Consider the following 26,717-nt stretch of genomic DNA (forward strand, 5'->3'; position numbering starts at 1 on the left):
GTTGGTCCTAGCACCATGAGGCCACCACTAAGACTGAGGCTGGCAGGAGGAACTCCGCACACCCTGGGTGTCTGAGTAGGGGGAGAATGGCTGCTGGGAATCCTAAGAAGCAACAAAGGAGCAGACCTCCTACTTAAAGGTGTGGGAGTGGAGGATGGCAGATGGGGGTGGAAGGAGGCCATGCTTAGAGATGGAGAAGGGGCCCTATATTCTGTGGTAGGTACAGTGTGCCACCACATGATGTCCACATCCTAATTTCCAGAACCAGTGAATGTTACCTTCCATGGCAAATGAGATTTTGCATATGTGACTAAGGATCTTGAGATGGGAAGACTGATCAGGGTGGACCCAGTGGAACTGCAGGGCTCCATATGAAACACATTGGGCTCCGTATAAATCACAGGGGTGTCGGGGATTGGCAGATGCTACTCTGCTGGCCTTGAAGAATGAGGAAGGGTCCACCAGCCAGTGGGAGGGGGCAGACTCTAGAAGGTGGAAAAGGCAAGGAAATGGGTTCTCCTGAATCACCAAAGCCTTTTTTTATCCCCTGAAACTCATTTCTGATTTCTGACCTCCAGAGCTATAAACGTGAATTGTTTGAAATCAGTAAGTCTATGGCAACTTGTTACAACAGCAATAGGAAATTGATAATATTCCCAGTGTAAAACTGGGGCACAACCAATTTAAAGGCAGGAAGAAAACCACAGGTAAACAAAAGAAATTCCCCAAAGCTTAAAACAAGTGAAGGGGCTGGCCTGTAGCACTTAGCCATGGCATAAGGGCTACTGTGTGACCCCCTCAACCAAGAGTTCTCCAAGGGTGAACTTGGGCCAAATGCACAGGCTGTATCATCCCCAGCAGGGTATGACGAAAACTATTAAAAACACACTTTCTCATTCTGTCTGTGGCAGTGAGCCTGATTTTGATCCCAGCATTTCTTTGGTGGCAGGAAACTGAGAAAGAGGGTGGGGGGTAAGGACTCCGAATTTTTTTTTTCTTTTTTGCATTAACAGTCACCACCAATGATCTACTAGAGATGGAGATCAAGTAGAAAACAAAACAAAACATTCCTGGTATGTGGCTTTGATTCTGCCATTGGTACCTCTGAAAACCAGCCCAAGTCTCTACATTCCAGCTGGATGGTGCTTATGAGAGAGGTTGCAGTGTTCTTGAAACTTGAAAACCAAGTCTACTAGTTGCTCAGCTGTTTTAGTATCTCTGAGCAAGGGGAAAACCAAAGTCTATTAGCAAAGACCTGCCAGAAACGCAGGGCTAATGGGGTGAAGCTATCTCTGAGGCCTGCGTGCCTGTTCATGGCTTTCTCCCAGACTCCACAATTCCTAAGATTCTGGTTTTTCCACCAGCCTTGGTATTTCTGTCAAATGGATTTGCATTTCCTTCATGTTCATCTTATGGAGCAACACCCTAAAACAGAAAGTAGTCAGGCTCTTAAACTCTAGAGCAAACTGCCTGACTTCAGATCCTGACTCCTGTTTACCCTACCAGCTTATGCCTGTTCCCCATCTGTGAAAAGGGGATACTAACAGTACCTACTTCATAGGGCCAATATGAGGAAGACATAATATAACACACTTAGAAAAATGCCTAGCACATGTTTGCTAAATTTAATAAAAATTATAATTTTGACATGTGGAACCCTAGACTTATTTCCAAGTATTGGGATGGAAATAGAGATTAAAGGTTGAACTTTATGAACTGTAAAATCTCTTCCAATCCTGAGTTCCTAAGCTCCTATGAGGATAATCAACACTTTTCCAGATTTGTTTCCATACGGTTCTGATTCTCACATCTGGAAATTCATTTCTGTGTAACAGCTAGATACTTAAAGGTTTAAGCAAAGGAATTGTGATCAAATGTTTGTTAGTTGTACTATAAATGATCATTAGAATCCTTTAATAAAACTTTTACCTTTTTGGATATGTGTTAGGAAAATGTCAGGTACAAATAGCTAAGAAATAGTATTCACCAATGTAAAAATAAGGAGTTGCTTGAAAGCCAAAAGTGATCTTTAAACTATTTGAGAAATGAGATGTTAGGATCCTGATGTCAAGTTTGAGCCCCACTTCTAATTAACTGTGAAACTTTTTAAATCCCTTGTCCTCTCTGCCTGTTTCTCATCTGTAAAATAATCGCAGCAGGTTTCTCTACACATTGAGCAAAAAATAAACCAGAAACACTTCAACTGCAATGACCATGAAATAGAGTTGATACAAAAGTTTCTGTTAAATAACAGAACAAGAAATGGATTGCTTTATGTTAGAATAAAAACATTTAAAAATAAATTGGATGCCCTCCTTCTGGGATGGAGTGAGGAAGACAGTCTACACACCTCACAGCCTAGTTCCCTGGTGGGCTTACTCTGCCAGGACTAGTGCTTTCCACCCTCCAGGCACATGATAAATGCTGAATGAATGGCAGGATGTGTGAAGGAATGGTTATGCACTCCCTAGTGCCTGGACATTGGTATGGTAATTCTGATGCAGTTTTACATTAAATTTACATTGTACACAAAGAATGTTAGCTTTACTTCCATTTTTATATGTGAAAAATTTAAGGAACTTATCAAAAAATTACCTATTGTGATATCCATTGTGGGATAGGGTGGTATCCTGCTAATTCAGCTTTTATCAGGATACAATTTTAAGAAGCTATGAAATGACCTATTTTCTTATATAGAAACCCAGATTTACTCTCCCTCTTCACCTTCTCAACAGTGGGGATCCCCAGTCTGCCACAGGATCCCCTCTGGATAGGGAACAGTATAGGCAGGAACATGCTTTAAGGTCACTGATCAAAGAATGGTTCTGGAACACTGAGATGACTTCTGTCTGTATTTAAGGAATGACCTCTGAGCCCTATCTCCAAGAAGGCTACGAGCATACAGGGTGCCATACCAGAAATTGACTATAGGGTTGTTCCACGCCAAACTCTCAGTGAAATTCAATTTGAGCCCTCTCAGCCTTCTATGTCTTATCCCAATCCCTCAGGTTTTTTTTTTTTTTTTTTGCATAACTGCTTTGAGTATGAAGGTAGAAAGAAATCTATCATTCATTTCACCACAGCTGGTAATTATAGACTCTAGGTCTGTAGACGGTAGGTCAAGCGGAAATAAACTTTGCACAAAGTATATTTTTTTTTGCCTAAAGCCAGTCCTTAACATATAAGCCTGTCATTTACATCATACAAAAAAAAAAAAAACCCCATTTGAAAACAGTAGTATTAAGGATATAATTTAGTTTCCAACCTTAATACACTTTCCCCCATCTAAATAGTCACCCAAAATCTCATAGTTATTATGCATTGATCTAATAGTTGAGTAATCTTTTCGGAGAATGAAAAAGATGGTCAGGAACCTATAATACTTTTCCCAGAGTTACTTTCTCAGCAAGGCTCTCAGAAGAAGGTAACAATTGGCACCCTGGGTTTGTTAGGAGCCAAGCTTCCACTTGGGCTGGATGGAGACTCACAGAGAAGCACAATAGCATGAGGGCCCCAGCTTGTCTCACTTCCCTCAAGATGCATGCATTCTTTTTTCTTTTCCTCAGTCTGTTTAGAAGATGTTTCTTCTTTTCTTCCCTGTGTGCCCTAGGCCAGATTAGGAAACTATTTTCTTTGAAGCTTTCTGTACAAAGCCTTATCTGCGAAGTTTTTCCAAAATAAGATAAAAAAGACTGTTCAACGTAGGGCTAACTATACCTGGCCCTCACCAGCCCATAACTCTCAACGATTACCTGTTCTCTCCTCTTGGAATTTAGAGCTTAGCTGCCTCTGGGGTGGCAGGACTGGGTACCCTCTCTACTGGGAAAACAGGATCGAGGAGAGAAAGTGAAGGAGTAGTGGCCTTAACTTACCTCAGGCTCTCAATCAGAGTTCCACAAAGCATAGTGTATTTTCTTTCCGAGACAAGCCCTGGGGGCTACCACACCTGGGTTTGCTAGCTGGCTGTTAGATGAAGCTTGGGCAAGTCAGTTAATCTCTTGAAGCTTCACTTTTTTCTACTTTAAAGTGGGGATGATAAAAATGAGACTGTTGTAAAAATTAAATAAATTAAACCTCAAAGAAATTAGTGTGCTACTAGCATAGAGCATGTACTCCATCAGTGTTCTCCTTCCAACTTGTTTTCTTGGTTCTTAATTTTAAGACAGAAGACTCTTTTTCAAATGGCTCTAGAGAGTCAGGATCAGACTTCCAAAGTGGAACCTGACCAGAGCCCCTCCATTAAATGCAAATTTCACTTGGTCTGGGAGATCAGACAGGTATAGAGTTATATCTAATGTTAAGAATATACCTTCCTCACTAGCTTTGGAGAAAGGGCTACAAAGATGAAAAGAGAAGACCCCCAAAAATGAACTCATGGTAATTAAGTAAGGCACACAGAGCCCACCCCATCATGAAAGAAAAAAACCCTGCAGATACATAGGAGGACAAAAAACAAAAACAAAAGAAAAAGATATTTCCATATCTTTCCTCTAATCCCAAGGAAACCTAAAGATACTTGATTCAAAAAGCTGTGGCCAAAATTTCAAAGTGAAAGTCAGCCCTTTAGCTATTGTTTATTGCTTTATTAGAGCAGAGGGAAGTGATACTCATTGCCTTTATAGAGCTCTGTGGAAATATATGCACAGAGTGGTCAATGACCAACATTTGAGCAAGTCTTCCAAATTATCACATTAAATAACCTTTTGAATTTGAGTGCCTTTCCTTTGCAAATGACTGCAACCTCCTAATGAAGAATTTTATATATTATCAAAAAGAACCAGAAGCCAATGAGGTCTTTTCCCCAAAATCCACTTACTAAGGACTTGGCTGGAAATCCACTCTAAGCAGATCATCATTACTATTTCCCTTTCAAAACAGTCGGAAATCCTAAGATACGAATACTAAAAAGACAGCAATATCCTTCTTAAGCTGGTGAGAATCTAGCCCCACAGAGACAATTTGGCAATTCTGTTTCTGGAAGCCAGGACTCAAGAGATTTGTCTTAGTGATGGACGGATACTCCTCTAATCTTAAGGCACGAGGGCTGTCAAAACAAGGGCTCTGAATAGTGCCTTTCTGCTCATCAATGTCATCACAATGAAGAAGAGAACAGGTTTTCATTTTCCTGAAGAGTGTTCAGTAGGAGCGCAGTGGTTTGGCATAGATGGGCTCCAGAATATGATGGATTAAAACCAAGAAGAGGCCTCCAAGGAAGATGGCGCTAAGGAAAGCCAGCAGGACATAGCGGCCAATGAAAAAGTCATCCACAATCTGGAGAAAGAAAACATCAAAATGAAATTACTACCACTTACGCACTCTGGCTGGGTTAACCTGAACTCTGTGGTGAATGGGCCAAGAGTTTGTTCATGTTTGTAACTCCCAATAACATCCTGCCCTGAGTCTCCTCTTCACATGGATAAAAAAGAATCTTTTCCTCAACTCCCTGAGCAGGAGACACAGGTCAAGTAGGGATTAATGAGGTACAGGGAACAAATGACTCAATTTAGGAGGTTGGTAAACACTTTGAAGTCCCTGGATGAATTATATTCTGAAATCCACTGTCTGAAAGAGTTAATGAGAAGCTTTTGCTTGGTCCTAGAAAAGCTCATTTTTGTTGTTGTTAAAACACATTTTATTACAGAGAATTTTAAACATACATAAAAATACAATCGTATAATAACCCCCCATGTCGAGGACCCAACTCCCAAAATCATCAATCCATTGCCATTTCAGGAGGGTTCATTTTCGAAATTAAAGAGAACTCTTTAAAGCGATCAGCAGAAGAGTCCCTTGCCAAGGGGAAGGAAAATGGCCACTTGCCTGAGATACTAAAACACTAAGAGGATAGGTAACTTGCCCCAAATCAGACAGTGGGCCGCTTGGCCTTACACTTGAGGCCCCAAAGATGTTGGTCTTTGCTGACAAAAACCTATAACTGGTGTTGGCTCTACCCACTTGTCCGCTGTCCCCTGCCAGAGCTCTACTCTCCCTAGATCCAAATGGTGGTGCTTATATTTGGATAGGAAAAGCAATTTAATCTACAGACCTATTAGAGCAATAACACAAACCAGGTGGCTGACTGACTTCACAGAAGCTTTGAAATCCCAGTACCTAGGAGAGAATCCAAAACACCTGAAAGGCAACTGTGGCAGGCAGAATAATGGCTCAAAGATAGCCACATCCTAATCTCCAGAAATTGCGAACATGTTAGATTATATGTTAAAGGAGAATTAAGATTGCCAACAGCTGTCCTTAAAATAGGATTAGCCTAGATTATCCAATCCAGGTGGACCCAGTGTAATCACAAGGATCCTTCCAAGTTGAATACAGAGGTGGAAGACAGGGTCAGAGCAAGAGAGGTGAGAACTGAAGTGGTCAGTGAGGGATGATGTTGCTGGCTCTGAAGATGGAGAAAGGGGACTGTGAGCCAAGGAATATGAGCAGCCTCTAGAAGCTAGAAAGGATAAGGAAATGGACTCTCCCCTAGAACCTCCAGAAAGAATGCAGCTCCGCCAACCCCTTGCTTTTGGCCCAATGAGGCTGATTTTGGACTCTAACCTACAGAACTGTAAGATATAAATCTGTGTTGTGAGCCATAAGTTTGCAGTAATTTGTTACAGCAGCAATGGAAAACTAATACAGCAGCCATATGCAAAACACCTATTAGACCCGAGCCCTGGTAGGATCACTGAGATCCAAAGACACCTCAGCTGCTCCAGAGATTACCCCAATAGTCAACTTACAACAAAGGTCAGTTTGATAAAACAGCTTTAACATAACTTTGACCTTGGCTCCAGTACTGAACAAGTCTCTTGTGGGCCACATGTTTGCTCGTACGACAGGTTTCACTTTTTAATTAGCCAATTAGCAGGCCTTGGGTGCAGAAGGCCCAGGCCATGTATTATTGATATAGCACTGAGCCAGGCTGCTGCAGAGGCCGGCTCTCAAACCCTGAAAATGAGAACTCCAATTCTGCTGGCCATGCTGACAAACGTATTTTGCTCAAACCCCATTCTTCTCTCCTGGGTCTGAAACTTGCATGGCAGAGAATCGAGGGATTGGATTTAAAAATGTGTTTGCTCTCTGCCCTTCTCCCAGTGTTTATGTCGGCGGCATCCAGAAATGTGGCAGCCTACTTCACTCTCCCCCTTCAAAGACAAGGAAAATGAGGTGGGAATTTACCCCTGGCTCACATACGTGGCACTCACACCTCCAGAGTGTTTTCCAAATGCTGACAACAAACTGGCGTCCTTGGAAACAGTTTCTTAAGTCTGTTAAGTACTATTTCCCTTGGAATTTTCAGAATGAATTCCCTTCCTCTTTCCATGGTTAATCCTAGAGTGTCAATTTTAGTTCAAAAGTTACATGTATAACCTTGTGTACTGTTGTTGGCTAGTGTCAAAATGCTAATGAGCTCTCTGGGACAGCCCCAGATATTCTATTAGGTTCTGAACAATGAAGATTTTGAAGACGGACCTCAGCTTGAATCCTTGCTCTGCCTTTTGCTATGTGACCTTGACCAAGTTACCTTAACCTCTTACAGGCTCAGTATTCTTATTGTAAAATGAGGATAATAATGGCACCTACGTCCTACTACTTAGGGCTGTCCTGAGGTTTAAATGAGACAGTGCAAACAAGGTGTTTGGCACAGGACCTGACACATAGAAATCCCTTAAAGAATGTTAGCTATTTTCATGATCATTACTTAAAATATTGAAATGAAGGTTGAGAGGAAAGCTGTGAGGAGTAATGGGACAGAAGAGGTCAAAGCCATTGCGAAGATCCCATGGGTCTGGGACCAGCCATACATGGTAAAGCTGGAGCCCCAAATCAGGAATGAACCACAACTCCAGAGAAGGACTAGGAGAGAGATAATCAAAATTCATTTAAAGAATTTTTAAATTCTGGGTGCTGGCAGGTATGGTCCCAGGCATGAGGACGAAAGAACTCCCAGAAAACTGTTAGGAAAATTCTAGCACATGTCCTTTGCACCCTCAGGGCACTGCATCAACTTCAGCCCAGGATCTGAGGTGAGGAGCCCAGGCTGCCAGGAATGGGAACACTTCCATCTCAAGTGCAGGCCTGTGACTATCCCTACTTCATTTTCTCTTTCTCGGTCCCCATGGTATGAGGTGGCTTTCCAACAGGCTGTTTTCAACCTGATGCAAACTAGAGTTGAGACCAAATCAGGCAAATAACTGCCTGGTGGGGTTGCAGGAGGAATTCAGAGTTAGATTCTTTTCCTTAGTGAAGGGGCAGAGAAACTTTAAACTCCCTCTGAACTTTCCCCATCATTGGTTGAACTTTACAATTCTGACATCTCAGGCAGCCCAATGTCAGGGAGCATCGAGGGCAGAGTAGACGTGCAGACCAAGAGAAGTAAGAGTTACAGCTCAGGAGGCAAAACGAAACCAACAGCTTTACCTTAACTTCCACCTCTGGGGCTGGGAATTCATCAGCTCGTGGGAAAAGCAACAGAACTGATGTGAGGATCACAGCACCAAAGAATAAAAAAATGACAGAGAACCTGGGGTCAAAAAGACAAATTATTAAAAGCACTGTTTACAGTTTCTTCTCTGATCAGTTAGGTCTGGACAGTCTCTTTCTTGGGGCCAATATTCTATATTTCAGTGCCTTAACAATGCCCAGAGATCTGCTGTCCACAACCTCTTCATCTCAAAGTCCTTCTTCCTAGACAGGTACCAGCTGGGTGCATTCCTGCTTATTCTTAGTAATTCCCATTTCCTAAGAATGAAAATTTGTAGTTTTGATTTTTACTTCTGCCCAAATGCATAATCAAGAAAAACCAAAGCATCCCCTCTCCCTTTCCACTTCTGTTATTTTTAGAACAGAATACTTAGAAAATTCTACAACTCTCTGCTTCATGCTAACACTACCTTGCCAGAGGCAACTCTACAGTGTTTTCAGAGTTGGTTTATGGCCTAACCCTGTTCTGAAGGCAACACCTGATAAAGGAAGCAGGCCCAACTCATCAAATGCTGCTTTAGCTTTCCTGGGTCCAGGGCTAGAGCCTTGGGGACTAGACCAAGCATCTGCCATAAATCTGAACAATTCAGAAACATACATGTGTACAACCTTGAGAAATTCAATAAGCAGTGAAAGCAGAATTTCTTGTCATCTCTTGTGTCCCCCATCTCCTCCACAGTTAGAACTCAAGAACACCACTTCCTTCTCCTCCCATCTCTGCTTCAGAGCATAAATAACACGGTTTGTGCTTATAAAAAGAGGTTAAAATGCAACTCATTCAAACTGCCAGTAATTACAAACTGATCTCTTAAATTCTAAATGTTTAATGAGCATCAGCAATTTTGCCTCTAATTGCTTTACCTAGGACTCCCAGCTGGAAAGAATGCCTTACCTCGCTGCCCCGGAGGCTCTGGACAGCAGCACACACAGCAGCAGCACTGACACCCAGAGCAGGGCCAAGATGAAGACACCCACACCGACTCCAAGCACAGTGCCAGTCATCCTGCAGGGAGGCAGCGGGGGCTCCGTACCCTGCACGCCGCACGATCAAGTGTCCTCAGTGCTCCAGTGCGGTCTTCCTGCTGCACACTCCCATGAAGGCATTCAGAGAAAGCCTAAACTCATTACAGGGAATTTTTTGATGATCACTGTGTTAGGAGGATTACTCAGTACAGGTCATTAATTTTCAAAAATGTCCAGTCCCAGAATCCCTTAATGGAAACTAGAAATGTAGAACCCAAAGCCTTTGTCTTTGGCGGGGACTGAGAGGGTGATTTCTGCTGTGCACTCAGAAGTTTTTTCTGAGTGTTTCCCTTCAAATTTGGTACATGAGCTCTACTTTGACTTCTTCCCCCCGCCCATGGGAGAAAGCTGAACCCTCTCTTGATACAAAACTTTAACTAAGAACTGCTAGAAGACACCAGGGAATGGGAGCTTCAGGGCCAAAACAGAAATTGAAGCTCTCCAGTTAAATCCATGGTGTGAGCTTTGACTCACCAAGCAATCAATCACAGATAATTCCCACTCTATTGTTGAGTTCTTATTCAAGAAGAAGAAAACCCTTAGTCCTTAGAGAAGAGGAACAGCCATCACTATTTTTGAACACTTACTATGTGCTAAGTACCATACAAACATACCTCATTTAATTCTGGTGCTAAGCTTCTGAGAGAGGTATTACTATATCCATGTTACAGAATGGGTAAGTGAGATATAAGCGCAATGGGGTATGTATTAGTTTCCTAATTAGCAGCTCAAAACATATTCACTCACAGTTCTAGAAGCCAGAAATCCAAAATAAAGGTGTCAGGAGGGTTGTACTCCCTCCAAAGGCTCTAGGGCAAGGGTTCCCAACCCCTGAGCCATGAACCAGTCATGGTCCGTGGCCTGTTAGGAACCAGGTCTCACAGCAGGAGGTGAGCAGCAGGCAAGCCAGCATTACTGCCTGAGCTCCGCCTCCTGTCATATCAGTGGTGGCATTAGATTCTCATAGGAGCATGAACCCTATTGTGAACCGCACATGCGAAGGATCTAGGTTGCATGTTCCTTATAAGAATCTAATGCCTGAAGATCTGAGGTGAACAGTTTCATCCTGAAACCATCCCCCTGCATTTCCCTGTATGAAACTGCTTCCATGAAACCAGTCCCTGGTGCCAAAAAGGTTGGGGACGGCTGCTCTAGAGGAGAATCCTTCTCTGCCTCTTCCAGCTTCTGGTGGTTCCAGGCACTGCTCATTGGCTTTTAACTACAACTCCAGTCTCTGCCTCCATCTTCCCATGGCATTCCCCTGTGTCTGTCTTTGCCTTTTCTGTCTCTTATAAGAGTACTTGTCATTGGATTTAGGGTCTGTACAAATAATCTAGTATTATCTTAAATAAATCTGCAAAGACCCTTTTGTCAAATACGGTCACAGTCACAGATTCTAGGGGTGAGGATATGGACATATATTTTTTGGGACCACCATTCAACTCACAGCAGAATAACAGCACATTACACTACCTCCCTGGTTTTCCTTTTCAGCATTGGAGACAAGTCTTAAGCAAACACATTCCTCTGGGTTGCTGGTTTTCTTTACCCTCATGGTTTAAATACCATGAAAATATTATCTATGAGAGGTTATAAAGTTATTGAAAAGGAGGGTCTAAGCATGAACTGCTTAAAAAAATACATTTATTGAGACCGATCCAAGATGGCTGATCACTAACAACTCGGGATTGTAGCTCCCAGTGAAAGCTCAGAGAACGAGACGACACCACACTTTTAGACGAATTTTCGTCACTCACGGATCAGCTGATTCCCAGTGGAGGAGCCCCACGGGTCGCCAGCGCGACTCTTGTGGCCGCAGCAGCGGTTTTGCCGGCTTCTCGGCGCAGCAGCTCTTCATGCAGAGTAAACGGGACTGCTTCCCCTACTGACCGGAGTTAGGAGCTCCAGGAAATCAGAGCTGCTTGTTGCAGACTCAAGAGGGAAGCCAGACCAGAGATTCCCGGGCAGAAGAGCACCATCAGTCTTATCGCTGCTATTTAGGCTGCCACAGTGGGTTGCTCGGATCCCAGCACTGGGAATCAATAAGTCGGACTTCGACTCAGAAACCTAATTAGAAAGGCGGTTCATCTACAATGAAGGGAAAAAAACAGCCTAAGAAGGCCGAGTATACTCGAAATCAGAACCCATCAGCAACGGAACAAGCCCTGATGGAAAAGGACTCATCAGCAACCGAACAAGCCCTGGTGGAAAAGGACTCATCAGCAACAAAACAAGTCCTGATGGAAAAGGACTGTGTTCCATTATCTGAAGTAGGCTTTAAAAGGTGGATGATAAGAAACTTCTGGGAGTTAAAGGAACTTGTTCTAACCCAATGTAAAGAAACTAAGAACTTTGAAAAAAGGTTCGATGAAATGATGAAAAGAATAGACAATATAGAGAGGAATACAAATGAACTTACGGAGTTGAAAAATACAACACGAGAACTTAGCGAAATATGTACAAGCTTAAATAGCCTAATGGATCAAGCAGAAGAAAGGATATAAGAGGTTGAAGACCAACTTAATGAAATAAAACGATAAGACAAGAATAGAGAAAAAAAGATACAAAGGAATGAGCAAAGTCTCCAAGAAATATGGGACTATGTGAAAAGACCTAATATACGTTTGATCGGTGTACCTGAATGTGACGGAGAGAATGAATTCAAGCTGGAAAATACTTTTCAGGACATTATCCAGGAAAATTTTCCCAACTTAGCAAAGCAGGACACTATTCAACCCCAGGCAATACAGAGAATACTACAAAGATATTCCTCAAGAAGACCAACCCCAAGGCACATAATTGTTAGATTCACCAGGATCTAAACGAAGGAGAAAATATTAAGGGCAGCCAGAGGGAAAGATCAGGTTACCCATAAAGGGAAGCCTATTAGGCTTACAGCAGATCTCTCAGCGGAAACCCTACAAGCTAGAAGAGAGTGGGGGCCAATATTCAATATACTTAAAGAACAGAACTTTCAGCCCAGAATTTCATATCCTGCCAATTTAAGCTTTACAATTGAAGGAAAAATAAAATCTTTCAGGAACAAGCAAGTACTTAGAGATTTTACTATCACGAGGCCTGCTTTACAAGAACTTCTAAAAGAAGTATTATACATAGAAAGGAACAACCAGTATGAGCCTTTCTAAAAATATACCAAAAAGTAAAAAGCATTAACATAAAGAAGAATTTACATCAACAAAAGGATAAAATAGCCAGTTAATATCAAATGGCAGTAACCCTAAATTTAAATCGACTAAATCCCCCAATCAAAAGATACAGACAAAATCTAACGGTATATCTAAAGATATACAAAGACTCAAAATAAAGGGTTGGAAAAAAACTTACCAACCAAATGGAGAGCAAAAACAAATAAATAAAAAGCAGGAGTTGCAATTCTCACAATTAATAAAATAGATTTCAAAGCTACAAGGATACAAGGGTAAAAGGATTAATGTAATAATAAGAGATCTTAACACCCAGATACATAAGACCCATAATGAGATTTAGATTCAACGAGACAGAAAATTGATAATGATATCCAGGACTTGAACTCAGAACCAGAACAAATAAATTCAATAGAGCTCTCCATTTTAAACACACAAAATATACATTATCCACTTTAAACACACAAAATATTGATCAGCCATTATTGATACCCATTTTAGGAATGAAGTAATATTTCTTTTTCCCTCTTTTTCTCTTTTTCCCTCTTTTTTTCCTCTTTTTCCCTCTTTTTTCCCTCTTTTTCTTTCTCTTTCTCCCTAAAAAAAAAAAAAAAATACATTTATTGAATCAACATTTATGATGTGCCTGCCATATACAGCACTGTGCTATAAGCTGGGGACGCCAAAGGTGAATAAGATATCTTCTGACAGAAGCTCACGGTCTATCGGAGAACATTGTCCTGAAAACAACTGTCCACATTATATTCTGACTAATGGTAAAAGTGAGGTGCAGTGGGAATTACAATAGTGAGAAGGGCTTTATGAAAGAAGTACTCCGCACATGCACGTTTAGGAAAGAATCAGCATGAAAAGATGACAGAGTGAGGGGAGATGGGATGCTCACCAGCATGCCTAACTTCTCTGGGAAACAGTCTCCCCTTATTAGGGCCACGTGGGCGTCATCTGGTCACTCTAACATGCCCAGGGTTTCCCCGTCTCTGAGTCTTTATACTTGCTGTTTCCACTGCCTAGAACGAACCCTCTACCCCAACCACGCCTGCTACTATTTGAAGGAGTGGCTTTCCTCAGCCTTCTGATTTCTGCTTAAATGTCACTCCTCAGTGAGGTCTTCCCTGAGTATCTTCTCTAAAGTAACCCCTTGAACATTGACTCTCTATCACTCTATTTCCTTCAGAGTGTCACAAAACTGTAGGCTTCAGAGGGTGGATGATAAGAAACATCTTGGAGTTAAAAGAACTTGTTCTAACCCAATGTAAAGAAACTAAGAATTTTGAAAAAAGGTTTGACGAAATGCTAACAAGAATAGACAATATAGAGAGGAATATAAATAAACTAACGGAGTTGAAAAACACAACACAAAAACTTAGCGAAATATGCACAAGTTTGAATAGCTGAATTGATCAAGCAGAAGAAAGGATATCAGAGGTCAAAGACCTACTTAATGAAATAAAACGAGAAGACAAGAATAGAGAAAAAAGGATACAAAGGAATGAGCAAAGTCTCCAAGAAATATGGGACTATGTGAAAAGACCTAATTTACGTTTGATAGGTGTACCTGAATACGACGAAGAGAATGAATCCAAGCTGGAAAATACTCTTCAGGATATTATTCAGGAAAAGTTTCCGAATCTAGCAAAGCAGTACAATATTCAACCCCAGGTAATACAGAGAACACCATAAAGATATTCCTCAAGAGGAGCAACCCCAAGGCACATAATCGTTAGATTCACCAGGGTTGAAATGAAGGAGAAAATACTATGGGCAGCCAGAGGGAAAGGTCAGGTTACCCACAAAGGGAAGCCTATTAGACTTACAGCAGATCTCTCAGCAGAAACCCTACAAGCCAGAAGAGAGTGGGGGCCGATATTCAACATCCTTAAAGAACAGAACTTCCAGCCCAGAATTTCATATCCTGCCAAACCAAGCTTCACAATTGAAGGAAAAATAAAATATTTTATGAACAAGCAAGTACTAAGAGATTTTATTACTACCAGGCCGGCTTTACAAGAGCTTCTGAAAGAAGCATTATACATAGAAAGGAACAACCAGTATTAGCCTTTCTAAAAATATACCAAAAAGTAAAGAGCATCAACATAAAGAAGAATTTACATCAACGAATGGATAAAATAGCCAGTCAACATCAAATAGCAGTAGCCCTAAATTTAAGTCGACTAAATCCCCCAATCAAAAGATACAGCCAAAACCTAACAATATGCTACATCCAGACCCATGTCACATCCAGAGATACACAAAGACTTAAAACAAAAGGATGGAGAAAGATTTACCAACCAAATGGAGAGCAAAAATAAATAAATAAATAAAAAGCAGGAGTTGCAATTCTCTTATCTGATAAAATAGATTTCAAAGCAAGAAAGATATAATGGTAAAAGGATCAATGCAACAATAAGAGCTAATGATCCTAACACCCAGATACATAAGACTCATAAAGAGACTTAGACTCAACGAGACAGAAAATTAATAAGGATATCCAGGACTTGAACTCTGATCCAGAACAAGTAAACTCAATAAATATTTATAGAGCTCTCCATTTTAGATATACAAAATATACATTCTCCACCTTAAATACACAAAATATTGATCGGCCATTATTAATACCCATTTTTAGAACAAAGCTACATTCCCGTTTTCTCTCCCTCTTTTTCTTCCTCTTTCTTCCTCTCCACTCCTTTTTTTCTTTCTTTCAAAAAAACAAAACAAAACTGTAGTTATATTTTTATTTACTTGTTTACAAGTTTATTTTCTGTCTCTCCATCTAGAGTAGTAAACTCCATGAAGGCAGAGACCCGATATCTCTCACTGTGGTAACCCCAGTTCTTAGCACAGAATCTATGGGATGAATAAATGACACAGTGCTACCAAATCCACAAAAATCAGGTGAGGGAGTGAAAGGATCATATGGAGTTTTACAAAGATGACTGTAACCTTTGGTCAATATGCTGGATGGAAGTTAACAAGGGAAGTGCCTCATACAACAGCAAACACAGAAATGTTCAATAAAGTAGAACAAGAAGAATTTAGTACACAGCAGAGCTCAAAAGCAATAAAGGAAAATTGTTAAGTGCTATTAAAAATGTAACTGAAGGCCTGAGCTGAGCCTAAAAGTCTATGGGGGTGCTGGTGTCTGATACAGATTTTTGGGGTGATTCTCTTCAGGGCAGATAAGGTCTCAAGCCCATGATGGCAAAGAACTAGAAATGAGAGCAATGCAGAAAGCTGGGCCCTGACAGCAGTGACCAGTTTTTGAAATAGGGTCTAAAAAATTTGCTACTGACTTAGTTGGAAGAATGCTGGCTGGATGCTTCAGGCCACAAATCAAAACACAACAGCCCAAGAGAAATCTGAATCCTCCCTACCCCCATGTCATATGCTTGTGTGAGATTCAATACTACCACTGTGGTACAAAAATCCTAAATAGAAAGATTCTCATGAAAACTAGACTAAAAGTGAGAACCCATTGGATCACAGCAGAGACAAAAATGAAAACCACAGGCTGGCATGTGAGACTCCCTCAAGAGTAAGTGTAAAATAAAGATGTTTTCAGACATACAGAGGGTGAAACAGAGTTCACCTCTCATGGATCCTCAGTGAAAGAGCTACTCAGAGACATACTTCAACAAGAAGGAAAATGAACCAAGAAAGGAGGTATGAGATGGAGGAAGAATGGTGAGAAAAATACTAAGAAATATTGACAGTAAAGATTTCCGTAATAATGACAATTTTTGAGGAGTTAAAAATAAGAAATAACTAAAATATTACTCAACAGTTATATGGTAGATGGAAAAGGGCAGTTCAAAGTTAAAGCATTCTACAGTTATTTTGTTTTGGAGGAAGTATATACCTTTTAAGCTAAGTACCCATGTTAAAAAAAAATAAGTAAACAGTAAGCAACAGAAATAGAACAAATAACTTCCATACTAGTAAAGTAAAAACAAAATAAAGAAAACAGAAAGTGGGGCAAGGGTCGGGGAAATGTGGTAGGTGGCAGAATAAAGAATAAGCAAGGAAAATGGAAAATACAAAATAAGATTGTAAAAATAAATCCAAATACAACAGTAATCATAGTATCTGGAAACATTATATTTGACTACTAAAAGAAATTCTCTTAGATTTTTATTTTTAAAAATAGCTCTGTACAAAAGCTCTACAGAAAGCATAATGAGAGCCTGAAAATAAAGAGATTGAGAAATACATGCAAAGCAAATATTAACAAGACCAAAACCAGGGAAGGAGGGAATAAGGAGATGGTCAATGAGTACAGAATTTCAGTTTTGCAAGATGAAAACATTCTGGAGATGTTTTTCACATCACTGTGAATATACTTAACACTGCTGATCTGGACCCTTAAAAATGGTTAAGACAGAAAATTGTATTTATTTATTTATTTAGCCACAGTTGGAAAAAAAAAATAAGTGAAACAAAATAAAATATAAGCTACTAAAGCAATATACTAATATTTTGTGGATTTGTTTTCCTTAACCTATAAATTCAATGCAATTCTAACCAAAGTCTAAAAACAATTTTTTGTGGAACTTGAAAATGGATCCCAAGCAAAATAGATGTAAAGCTCTGAAAAACATTAATTAGAACAGTCACAAAAAGGAACTATTCAGTGAAAAGATACAACTTGAAACAAATGTGAACCCCACAACAAAACCTCCAAATACATAAAGCCAAAACAGAAGTACTATAATAAATGGATAAAACCATTAATTTAGTGGGAGATTTTTAAAATATATATCTCAGAAACTGATAGATCAAGCAGATAAAAAATAAGAATAAACACTTGAGAAAGAGGATATCTGAATGAGAGTAAATGTGTGAAAAGGTGCTCAACTTCATTAGTCATTAGGAAATTGCAAATGAAAACCAAAATTCAGTACCTTCATATACCCACCAGAATGGCTAACATGAAAATGACAGACAATACCAAGTTTTTGCAAAGATGTAGAGTAACTGGAATCCTCATATACTGCTGGCAAGTGCCACAGTTTGTTAACCACTACTTTGGAGACTATTGGCAGTATCTAATAAAGCTGAATATAAATGCACCCTACGTCCAGCTCTTCTATTCTTAGATGTATTCACAACAGAAATGCACACATAAGTTCACCAAAAGACATCACAGTCCTACTTGAAATAGCTAAAACCTCAAACAATCCAAATATCTACCAATAGAGTGGATACAGTATTTACAATCTATTCATTCATACAGTGTAAAAAGCATTATGTAGTATAAAGCAATGAGAATAATATAGAGCAATGAGAAAGAACACACTCAACTAGACTCAACAATGTGGATCAATTTCACAAATATTGATTGCAAAAACCAGAGGCAAAGAGTTCATATTATATGATTCCATTTATATAAAGTTCAAAAACAGATCAAACTAATTTTAAGGGCTAGAGGTCAGAAGTATGGCTGGCTTGTGAAACATAGTGACTGTAGGGGGTTTAGGGAGATGCTGATAAAATTTTGTTTCTTGATCTGGGTTTTGGTCACCTGGCTTTGTTCATACAGTGATGTTGTATCTAACCATGCACTTAGGATTTATATACTTTTCTGTATGTGTTTTACCCTTCACTAAAAAGTTTACAGAAATAATATTAAGAGATGTATCAGCCAAGTGTAGTAAATGGACCCATTTCTGGTCCTGATTCAAACAAAACATTGTAAAAACCTTTTATAAAATGATTGGGGAAATCTGAAGAATATATAATATTAGGAAATTACTGTTTGTATTTTCAGCAAAAAAAATTTTTTAAGATGGTATTATATTGTTAAAAGATTCTTTATCATAAAGACATATACATACACACAAGTAACATATTACAGCTAACAGAAAAGGGTTTCTTAGAAGCTTTATATTATCTGGGGGAGAGAAGGTGAAGGGGGTGACAGGAAACAAGAGTAGTCATGAGCTAGTTGAAGCTGGGTGATGAGTGTGTAGATGTTTGCCATTCTATTTTCTATACTTCTGAATATATTCAAAACTTTCATAACAAAAAGATGTGGTTATGTATATCTGTGTTAGTATGAAGAAACATAACAAAAGGTGAGTAAGATTTGTATAGCTAAAATTATAAAACTTTATTCAAAGACAAAAAAACAAAAGAGAGAGAGACCTGAATAGAGAAATAAAGCAGACCTGAAGAGAGACATAACCTGTGTTCCTGGATGGGGTTCAACCACAAAATTTCAATTTTCCTTAACCTATAAATTCAATGCAATTCTAACCAAAGTCTAAAAACAATTTTTTTGTGGAACTTGAAAACGGATCCTAAATTCATATGGAAGAGCAAAAACCCAAGAATAGCCAAAACAATTTTGAGAACTAGGATGGCAACTTGCCTTTCTTGTTACCAACTGCCGCAAGACACATTAAAAAACCAAAGTAATTAAAACAGTGTGATAGTGGCACAAAGACACATGGCCCAGTGGCATAAAATCGAGAACCCAGAAACAGATACATGCATTTGTGAGAACTTTCTACAGGACAGAGTTGGCTTCATGATTCAGTGGGTAAAGAATTTCATAGATGGTGTTGGGACAAATGATTCTCCAACAGGAAAATAATAAAACTAGATCTCTATATGATATACAGAAGTCGATTTTAAATGGAAAGAAATTCATAATGAAATAGCATATGTTTAAATATACAAATGTTCAGGCTGACTACACTAGAATACATAATGAAGTACAGTAGTCAGATGCTTGCACCTAAACTTAGAATCACCACGAACGCAAAAGCTTCAAATGCAGACTATGCAGGTGTGTTGTTCTGGCAACTCAAATACCACGAGCTGTGCTGCCTTCAGTTACATGATTTGCTAGAGTGATGAACAACTCTTGTTAAAGTTCCAAACCACAAATAAGTATAATTTTCCCTTGATTAACATTAGAGTTGCATTCCTGGAAATTTTACTATATTAAACTGTGCCAAAAAAATACATTATGTTTATACAAAAACCGGAGTTAGGCTCCAGACTCAGATAATTATAAATGAGTATCCTGTGGGATACTCAAAAGTTGCACAGGATGCAGGCCACTTCGTCATTGTGAGGACTGTCCCATGCATTTCAGAACATCTAGCATCCCCAGTCCTGATCTGTAAACCCTAGCAGTGCCTCTAATCACAAGAGTAACAAAATATACCTTCACAAATTCCAAAACACCCCTAAACAGGCAGCAACATCTCCTCGGAGAACCACTGTTCTAGAAAAACCCTTGCATAGAGAGACACGTACAAGGTGTTTACTGCAGCTTTGTTTACAACAGCAAAAGATCAGGAAAAAAACCGAAATGTTCATCAATCAGGAAACAGGTACAATATTATATATTCATAATGAACACAAAGTGAATGAAATTAATCTATATGTATTGTGAATTTAACTCAAAAACAATGTTGAGTGACAAAAACAAGTTGCAAAATGGAACCCATAGTATGATACTATTTATATTTTTAAAATTAAATATAATCTAAACAGTAATATATATTGTTTCTGATGTACACATATACATCAGAAGTATAAAAACATGGGCATAAATGATGTATGACAATTTCGGGAGACTATTTGCCTCTGGAGAGGGAGGAAGGAAAGGGAATGGGGTTGGGAGTGGAAATAAAAGGGATCTGAACTAAATCTGTGTTGTTTTATTCCTTTAAAAAGAAAAACTTGAGCTGGTGTGTCAAATGTTAATATTAATCCGATTGGTGGACATAGATATCATACTACCCAATGTACCTTTTTCTGTTTTTAAAATTTGGGGGATAGTTTTTAATTTTTAAAAAAGGGCAGGGTGTGGTAGCTCACGCCTGTAATCCCAGCACTTTGGGAGGCCAAGGCAGGTGGATCACGAGATCAGAAGTTCAAGACCAGCCTGGACAAGATGGTGAAACACCGTCTCTACTAAAAACACAAAAATTAGCCGGGCACAGTGGCAGGCGCCTGTAATCCCAGCTACTTGGGAGGCTGAGGCAGATGAATTGCTTGAACCCAGGTGGCAGAAGTTACAGTGAGCCTAGATCGTGCCACTGGGGGATAGAGTGAGACTCTGTCTCACAAAAAAAAAAAAAAAAAAAAAAAAAGGAAGGTAATGAGTAGCAGAATGCATATGAATGGGTGACCAGTTAGGAAACTATTGCAGTTCGCCAGATAAGAGATGATGAGGGTCTGAACTCTAGTCTTAGCTGTGTCAAGGGTGGTACTAGAAATGACTCAAGTTTCTAGCTTAGTTGACTAAGCTGATGGTACTGCCTTTAAGAAAACAACTACTTAAATGTAATTTATGCTAGCCTGGATATTACACAAATAACCTAGAAGACTTGGAACAACTCTGACAGAATCGAGGGCAAATGGTAGCTGAAGCTGGCTGGAACCATTAGAAATGTTGTCCTTCAATCCCCCATAGTAGCCTAAGAGTTAATGAGACATTGGATTTATACATGGTATGGCTTTAAAGAAATAAGATAAACATTCCCAAGGTCTTCTAAGAATGGAGTTGATAATTTTATAGGCAAACTATACATTTTCTTACTAAGCACAGAAAATAAGGGCTGGCTTTAGTATAGAGGGCTGTTATAGGGGAAGAGAGGACATCTACTCATTTTTATCTTCTTTCAATGTGAGAATAATATCTGATAATTTCCATGTTGGAATAGCTAAATTATTGTTATTGAGTACAATACAATAAAATATAAAAACAAAAGTGTTTTTATTTACTGTTGATGCCACCTGTAAACATTCTTTGAGAAGTGATGGCTTAGCCAATGTGATTTCAAGCGTAAGTCCATTTACCTACTATCTGTGGCATTTAAAACAGGTAGATTGGAGTTAGAAAAAATAATTTAAATTTGAACAGTTCAGCAGCTGACATCAAAAGCAACTACAGGGTCAATTTTTTCCCTCTGTGCTCAGTACTGTGAGGTTTTTCTCTGGAAAGAGCCTGTTAAAACCTTTTAGATGTGTGTGTTCATTTAACGGTTGTTTCTACATACCCTTTCATCCAGCTGTCAGAGAAAACAGGAATAAATTGACTGACCTCTGCACAGGTAACTTAATGGATTAAAAATACAGTACTCACCACCAAGCTGATCATCATGAGTGAGAATACTAACGGCCATTATAAGATGACTTACTATCTAAGACAAACGCGGATTCCTCAGGGGGTAATGTGGTCTAAATGCTGCTGCTGGTGGGAGATAGCTCACCCAGCCCCCGATTTTCACACTGACTCAAGCCCTTGAAAGCAACACTAAGGAGTGAAGTGCTCTTCTGGAAGAGTCCTTTTTACTTTGCTTTATAGCTGTTTCCCAAACCTTCAAAAATAACTTGGAACTTTCACAATTTTGTTTCTACTTTAAACACTTCACTATCTTTTGAATTTTAAAGTATTAGAATAACACCTTTACCTTTGTAATTAGGTAAAATACAAGCCTGGAGAAAAAAAAAATCAGTTGTTAAGCTCCCAAAATGCCACCGATGTAGCATCTGCTCTTAACACGTTGATAGAAAAGGGGGATCAGTAAACCCAGGTCTCGTCCTTGCATCCCTCTCCTGGATGGTGTTGTGGGTTGGAAGCACTGCAGAGCCTCGGTCTATCCGCTGTCTACATTTCACAGCACTGCAGGCTGGGAACGCCCCACTTGAACTCTAAGCTTTTCCACCACCCTTTTGCTGATTCAAACAGGAGACAGGAAAACAATGTCCCCCACGTCTCGTCTTCAGAATGTTCACCTAGCTACCTCCCAGTAGCTGGAGAGGGGTTAAGGTCTCGGCCATAAGAGATCTGAATCAAGCACTGACATTTCCTTTTCTTAAGAGCATGAAACATAAAACAGTCCTTCTTTTTCTGCCCTCAATTAAGTATTTATTAGCCGGGTCTTTGGTCCAGATCGGCGTAAGGGTGGTCTGCGACGGTCCGTGCATCGCCGTCCGCCCACGCCTTCTCCAATAACCTCAGCCCGACCCTTCACCTTTCTCCCTTCTCCGCAGCCACCCCACTTGCCTCGCCTCCGCCCATCTCACCTGGACCCCACTCTCCCCGGGGCCCTACTCACACCTCAGGTTCCGGCCCGTTCCAGCCCACTGGGCTCTGGTTTACTTAGAGCGAATCACAAGTGGACTTTCATTCACGTGATTTAAGATTGACTAATCAGCGTCGCTCTTTCAACACAACGTCTTCCTCGTTAGCTTACTCCTAGCTCGGCTCCCGGCAACGCCGAGCGTGGTGGGTTGGCTTGTCACGCCCTCCGATTGGTGCTGCCTGTTGGCCCTTGGACCGGCTTCAGTTGGGTAGATCGTGGGGGGTCAGAGCTGCAAGACACCGCCCCCCCCCTGTCAATCACACCATCCCTCCGTAACTCACTGGGCCATTGGTCAGTCTAGCCTGAGGGCGGGTTGTTGGGCGGAAGAGAGAAGCTTTTTCCGGTCTCCCTCGCTGTTACCATAGAGATTGCGCATCCGGGCAGCGAAGCAGCGGGGTCGGGCAACCCAGATCTTGAAGTCCGGAGAACTGCACGATCTAGGCATTAATGCCTGTTCCGGGGTCTCATGAACGCCTCACTCCCAAACCCACTGGCTCGAGTGGGACGCAAGATGTTGGGGTCAAGTCAGCTCAGGCCCGGTCATTAAGTGTCCCCAACAACCCTCCTGGAGGGAAAGGAGGACAAAGCACCAGTTGTAATAACAGCACGCTTCATTTATCTTTATCTCACCTTATTTTATTTGACATTTAATTCTTCCGTTAACCTTGCGAAGCAGACTGAGGCAAGGATCATTCTACCCATGGGACAGTCTGTTGAAGCGGCCCGGGGTCCATCAAGAAAACTCTCTGCCGCCTGGCTACTGAAAGTGGAGCTGGCCCACGCTGTTGGCTGACTGCTGTTAGCTAACTGCCTACTAAAGCTTGCCCTGACTTTGCTCTGAGGCTATGGCTTGTTAGACCAAAAGATGCATCAATCAGGACAACCAAAGGAAGTAGGACCAGAGGCTGCATGCTCACCACTAAATCAGGAAGGGAAAACAAACAATAATCAAAACAATACCAAATTGGAGAGCTGCACTGTTTGAACCTTTGGCTTTAAACAAAATTCAGAAATATCATGAAGCAATCTATTCACTCCTAGAGCACTGAATCTCTGATTTAAAGAATTCTCCTGAATCACAGCTTTATGAACCAAAAAGAAGACGCTTGAATTTCATCAACTGCCCATCTCAAATTTATTCTACTTTCGAGGCTTCATTTGTAGTCACATAAACTAACCGGTGATTTCTTAGGTGTTTATCAACTTAACATTATTTGGCCCAGTGAGGAGCTCTGTGGCTAAGAAATCCTTTATTTTGATGAATTCATTTTATTGGAATTGAGTGTTGACTGCAGCTTTGTGCTGTTAGGAACTGTGAGGATATACAAGAAATGAGATGGGACTCCCGTCATAATAGCCTGTGGTTTTGTAGTGTTAGGCCAACCACACACGAAACAACTAGGAAACTTTCAAGCAAGATATAATGTTGTAACCCTATTGTACAATTAATTTCTCCAAAATACAATAATACTTCATATTTGCAGAACATTTTATAGTTTCCAGAGCACTTCTTCCCTTGTATTATTTGGGGGATATTTTGTTTTGGCTGAAGTTAATGTGTATGTCTTTATGATAGAGCTAGAACAGATGCTGGGCCCTAGCATATGAGTAGGGACAGGAAAGGTAGAACAGAATCCAGGGAGAGAAAGTAGTTTGAGCAAAGATGCCGAGGCAAGAATGAGCACTGAGTATCTGGAGAATAATGTGGAGACAAATGATGGCAAGTAATATGTAGACAAGCTGGTTGGAACTGGCTCTGAGACATTAATATTTTGGAGGAAAGTGGTCAACAGTTCAAAGTTTGAGATTGGAAGTTAACTTCCTTACACTTCTAATGATCAGATTGGCTACTTAGGGAGCCTGAGGGGGTTCTCTCAGGGGCCTGGGCTTCTGGACCTCAGTGTCCTGTTTCACCAGCTTCTGGGGCAGCTGGGGTCTGGAGGCTTGGCTGCAGGGATGGCCTGGGATCTGGCAGGAATGGGGGACATCCACAATGAGAAGGATACCATGCAAAGCCTGAATGACTGCCTGGCCTTCTTACCTGGACAGGATGGGGACTCTGGTGACTAAGAATCAGAGGCTGGTAAGCAAAATCTGAGAGCACCTGGAGAAGGGGCTCCAGGTCAGAGCCTGGGGGCATTACTTCAAGACCATCAAGGACCTGAGGGGCTCATATCTTTGCGAAGTCTGTGGACAATGCTTATATCATTCTGCAGATTGACTTTAGAGTCTTGCTGCTGATGACTTTAAAATCAAGTATAAGACAGACCTGGCCACGTGCCAGTCTGTGGAGAGCAACATCCATGGGCTCCACAGGGTCATTGATGACACCAATGACACTCGGCTACAGCTGGAGACAGACATGGAGTATCTCAAGGAGGAGCTGCTCTTCATGAAGAAGAAACACAGGGAAGAAGTAAAAGACCTGTAAGCTCTGATTGCCAACTCTGGGCATTTGCCATGGAGGTAAATGCCCCCAAATCTCAGGACCTCAGAGAGATCATGGCAGATCTCCTGGCCCAGTATGATGAGCCAGCTCAGAAGAACCAAGAGGAGCTGGACAAGTACTGGTCCCAGAAGACTGAGGAGCATACCACAGTGGTCACCATGCAGTCCACCAAAATAGGAGCTGCTGAGATGACACTTATGGAGCTGAGATGTGTAGTTCAGTTCTTGGAGATCAACCTAGACTCAGTGAGAAATCTGAAGGCCATCTTGGAGAACAGCCTGAGAGAGGTGGAGGCCCACTATGCCATGCAGATGGAGCAGCTCAATGGGGTCCTGCTGCACCTCGTTTCGGAGCTGGCACAGACACGGGAAGAGGGGCAGCACCAGGCCCAGGTGTATAAGACCCTGCTGAACAGCAAGGTCAAGCTGGAGGCTGATTGCCACCTACTGCCGTCTGCTGGAAGATGGGGAGGACTTCAATTGTGGTGATGCCCTGGACAGCAGCAACTCTATGCAAACCATCCAGGATAGTGGATGGCAAAGTGGTGTCTGAGACTAATAACACCAAAGTTCTGAGGTGATGAACCAGCAGAAGCATGGTACCCTGTGGGGAGTCGGAGGCCAATGAAAACTCCAGAAGTCATTGGATGTCAAAAATAAATAAAAGAATGGACATGAATGAGGAGGTACTTCAAAGTTTTTTACATCATCCTGAATAGATATAACATTATTAGGTTTTCTCTCTCTTAAGAGGGGACCCGCCTCCCAAGTACTCCCCAACTGTACACCTTAACTAGGAGAGGGGTGTTATTAACAGTTTTCTAATTAAATGATATCATATCCTCTTAATGAGATTGAGAGAAGTGCTGTCATCATAGTGCTTCATCTTTTGCTGTCTCAGAATCAAAACTGTGTTCCTCACTCTAAAAAAGACTGATTATTTTATTATCTAATCTTTCTCTTTTAAAAAATTGTCATCCCTGGCCAGGTATGGTGGCTAACGCCTGTAATCCCAGCACTTTGGGAGGCCAAGGCAGGTGGATCACCTGAGGTCAGGAGTTCAATACCAGCCTGGCCTATATGGTGAAACCCTGTCTCTACTAAAAATACAAAAATTAGCCAGGCATGGTGGTATTCCCAGCTACTGGGGAGGCCGAGGCAGGCGAATTGTTTGAATCCAGGAAGCAGAGGTTGCAGTGAGCTAAGATGGAGCCACTGCACTCTAGCCTGGGCAACAGAGTGAGACTCCATCTCAAAAAAAAAAAAAAAAAAGTCTTTTCTATGTCATATTCTACAGCACCTCTACACATTGCTCTACATCTCTATGGTATATGTATTCCTCATACTTGTAGAATGCACATAGGTGCCCTATATGAATGCATGTCATTTTGTTAACTTATTTTTTCCTTTCTTAAACAAAAAAGTCAAAGCAACAATAACAAAAACCAGTGTTTCATTTCCTCCTCCT

The 26,717-nt window shown here is 40.8% G+C and overlaps 1 protein-coding gene and 1 pseudogene across 11 annotated transcripts; one reads left to right on the forward strand and one right to left on the reverse strand.

Annotated features, from left to right (window-relative positions):
• Positions 1–3,130: 3,130 nt before the first annotated feature.
• On the reverse strand, positions 3,131–22,811 carry TMEM218 (transmembrane protein 218). Of its 11 annotated transcripts, none has more exons than XM_078339769.1 (5): positions 22,775–22,811; positions 22,127–22,151; positions 9,380–9,569; positions 8,425–8,527; positions 3,131–5,271 (listed from the first exon to the last, which is right to left on the reverse strand). In XM_078339769.1, the coding sequence occupies exons 3-5, from the start codon at positions 9,487–9,489 to the stop codon at positions 5,137–5,139; spliced, it is 348 nt and encodes a 115-aa protein (XP_078195895.1). In that variant the 5' UTR covers positions 9,490–9,569; positions 22,127–22,151; positions 22,775–22,811; the 3' UTR covers positions 3,131–5,136. The 11 variants fall into 11 exon arrangements, with proteins under 11 accessions (XP_078195895.1, XP_009005304.1, XP_078195896.1 ...); XM_009007056.6 differs by having other exon boundaries at positions 9,380–9,602; XM_078339770.1 differs by having other exon boundaries at positions 22,743–22,811.
• A 1,808-nt stretch (positions 22,812–24,619) lies between these two features.
• LOC144578056 (keratin, type I cytoskeletal 18 pseudogene) lies at positions 24,620–25,966 on the forward strand (annotated as a pseudogene).
• The last annotated feature ends 751 nt before the right edge of the window (positions 25,967–26,717 follow it).

This window comes from Callithrix jacchus, chromosome 10, assembly GCF_049354715.1.
Source record: "Callithrix jacchus isolate 240 chromosome 10, calJac240_pri, whole genome shotgun sequence".
Classification (NCBI taxonomy): domain Eukaryota; kingdom Metazoa; phylum Chordata; class Mammalia; order Primates; family Cebidae; genus Callithrix; species Callithrix jacchus.

What these genes read in the sequence shown, in the direction of transcription:
- TMEM218 (XM_054241700.2), bottom strand. Translation starts at nt 9,489, where the DNA reads ATGACTGGCACTGTGCTTGGAGTCGGTGTGGGTGTCTTCATCTTGGCC. An exon ending in AGAGCCTCCGGGGCAGCGAG is followed by an intron (nt 8,746 to 9,379) that starts GTAAGGCATTCT and finishes TTTCATTCTTAG; the next exon opens with GAAATGGGAATTACTAAGAA. An exon ending in CCCCAGAGGTGGAAGTTAAG is followed by an intron (nt 5,272 to 8,424) that starts GTAAAGCTGTTG and finishes TTCTTTCTCCAG; the next exon opens with ATTGTGGATGACTTTTTCAT.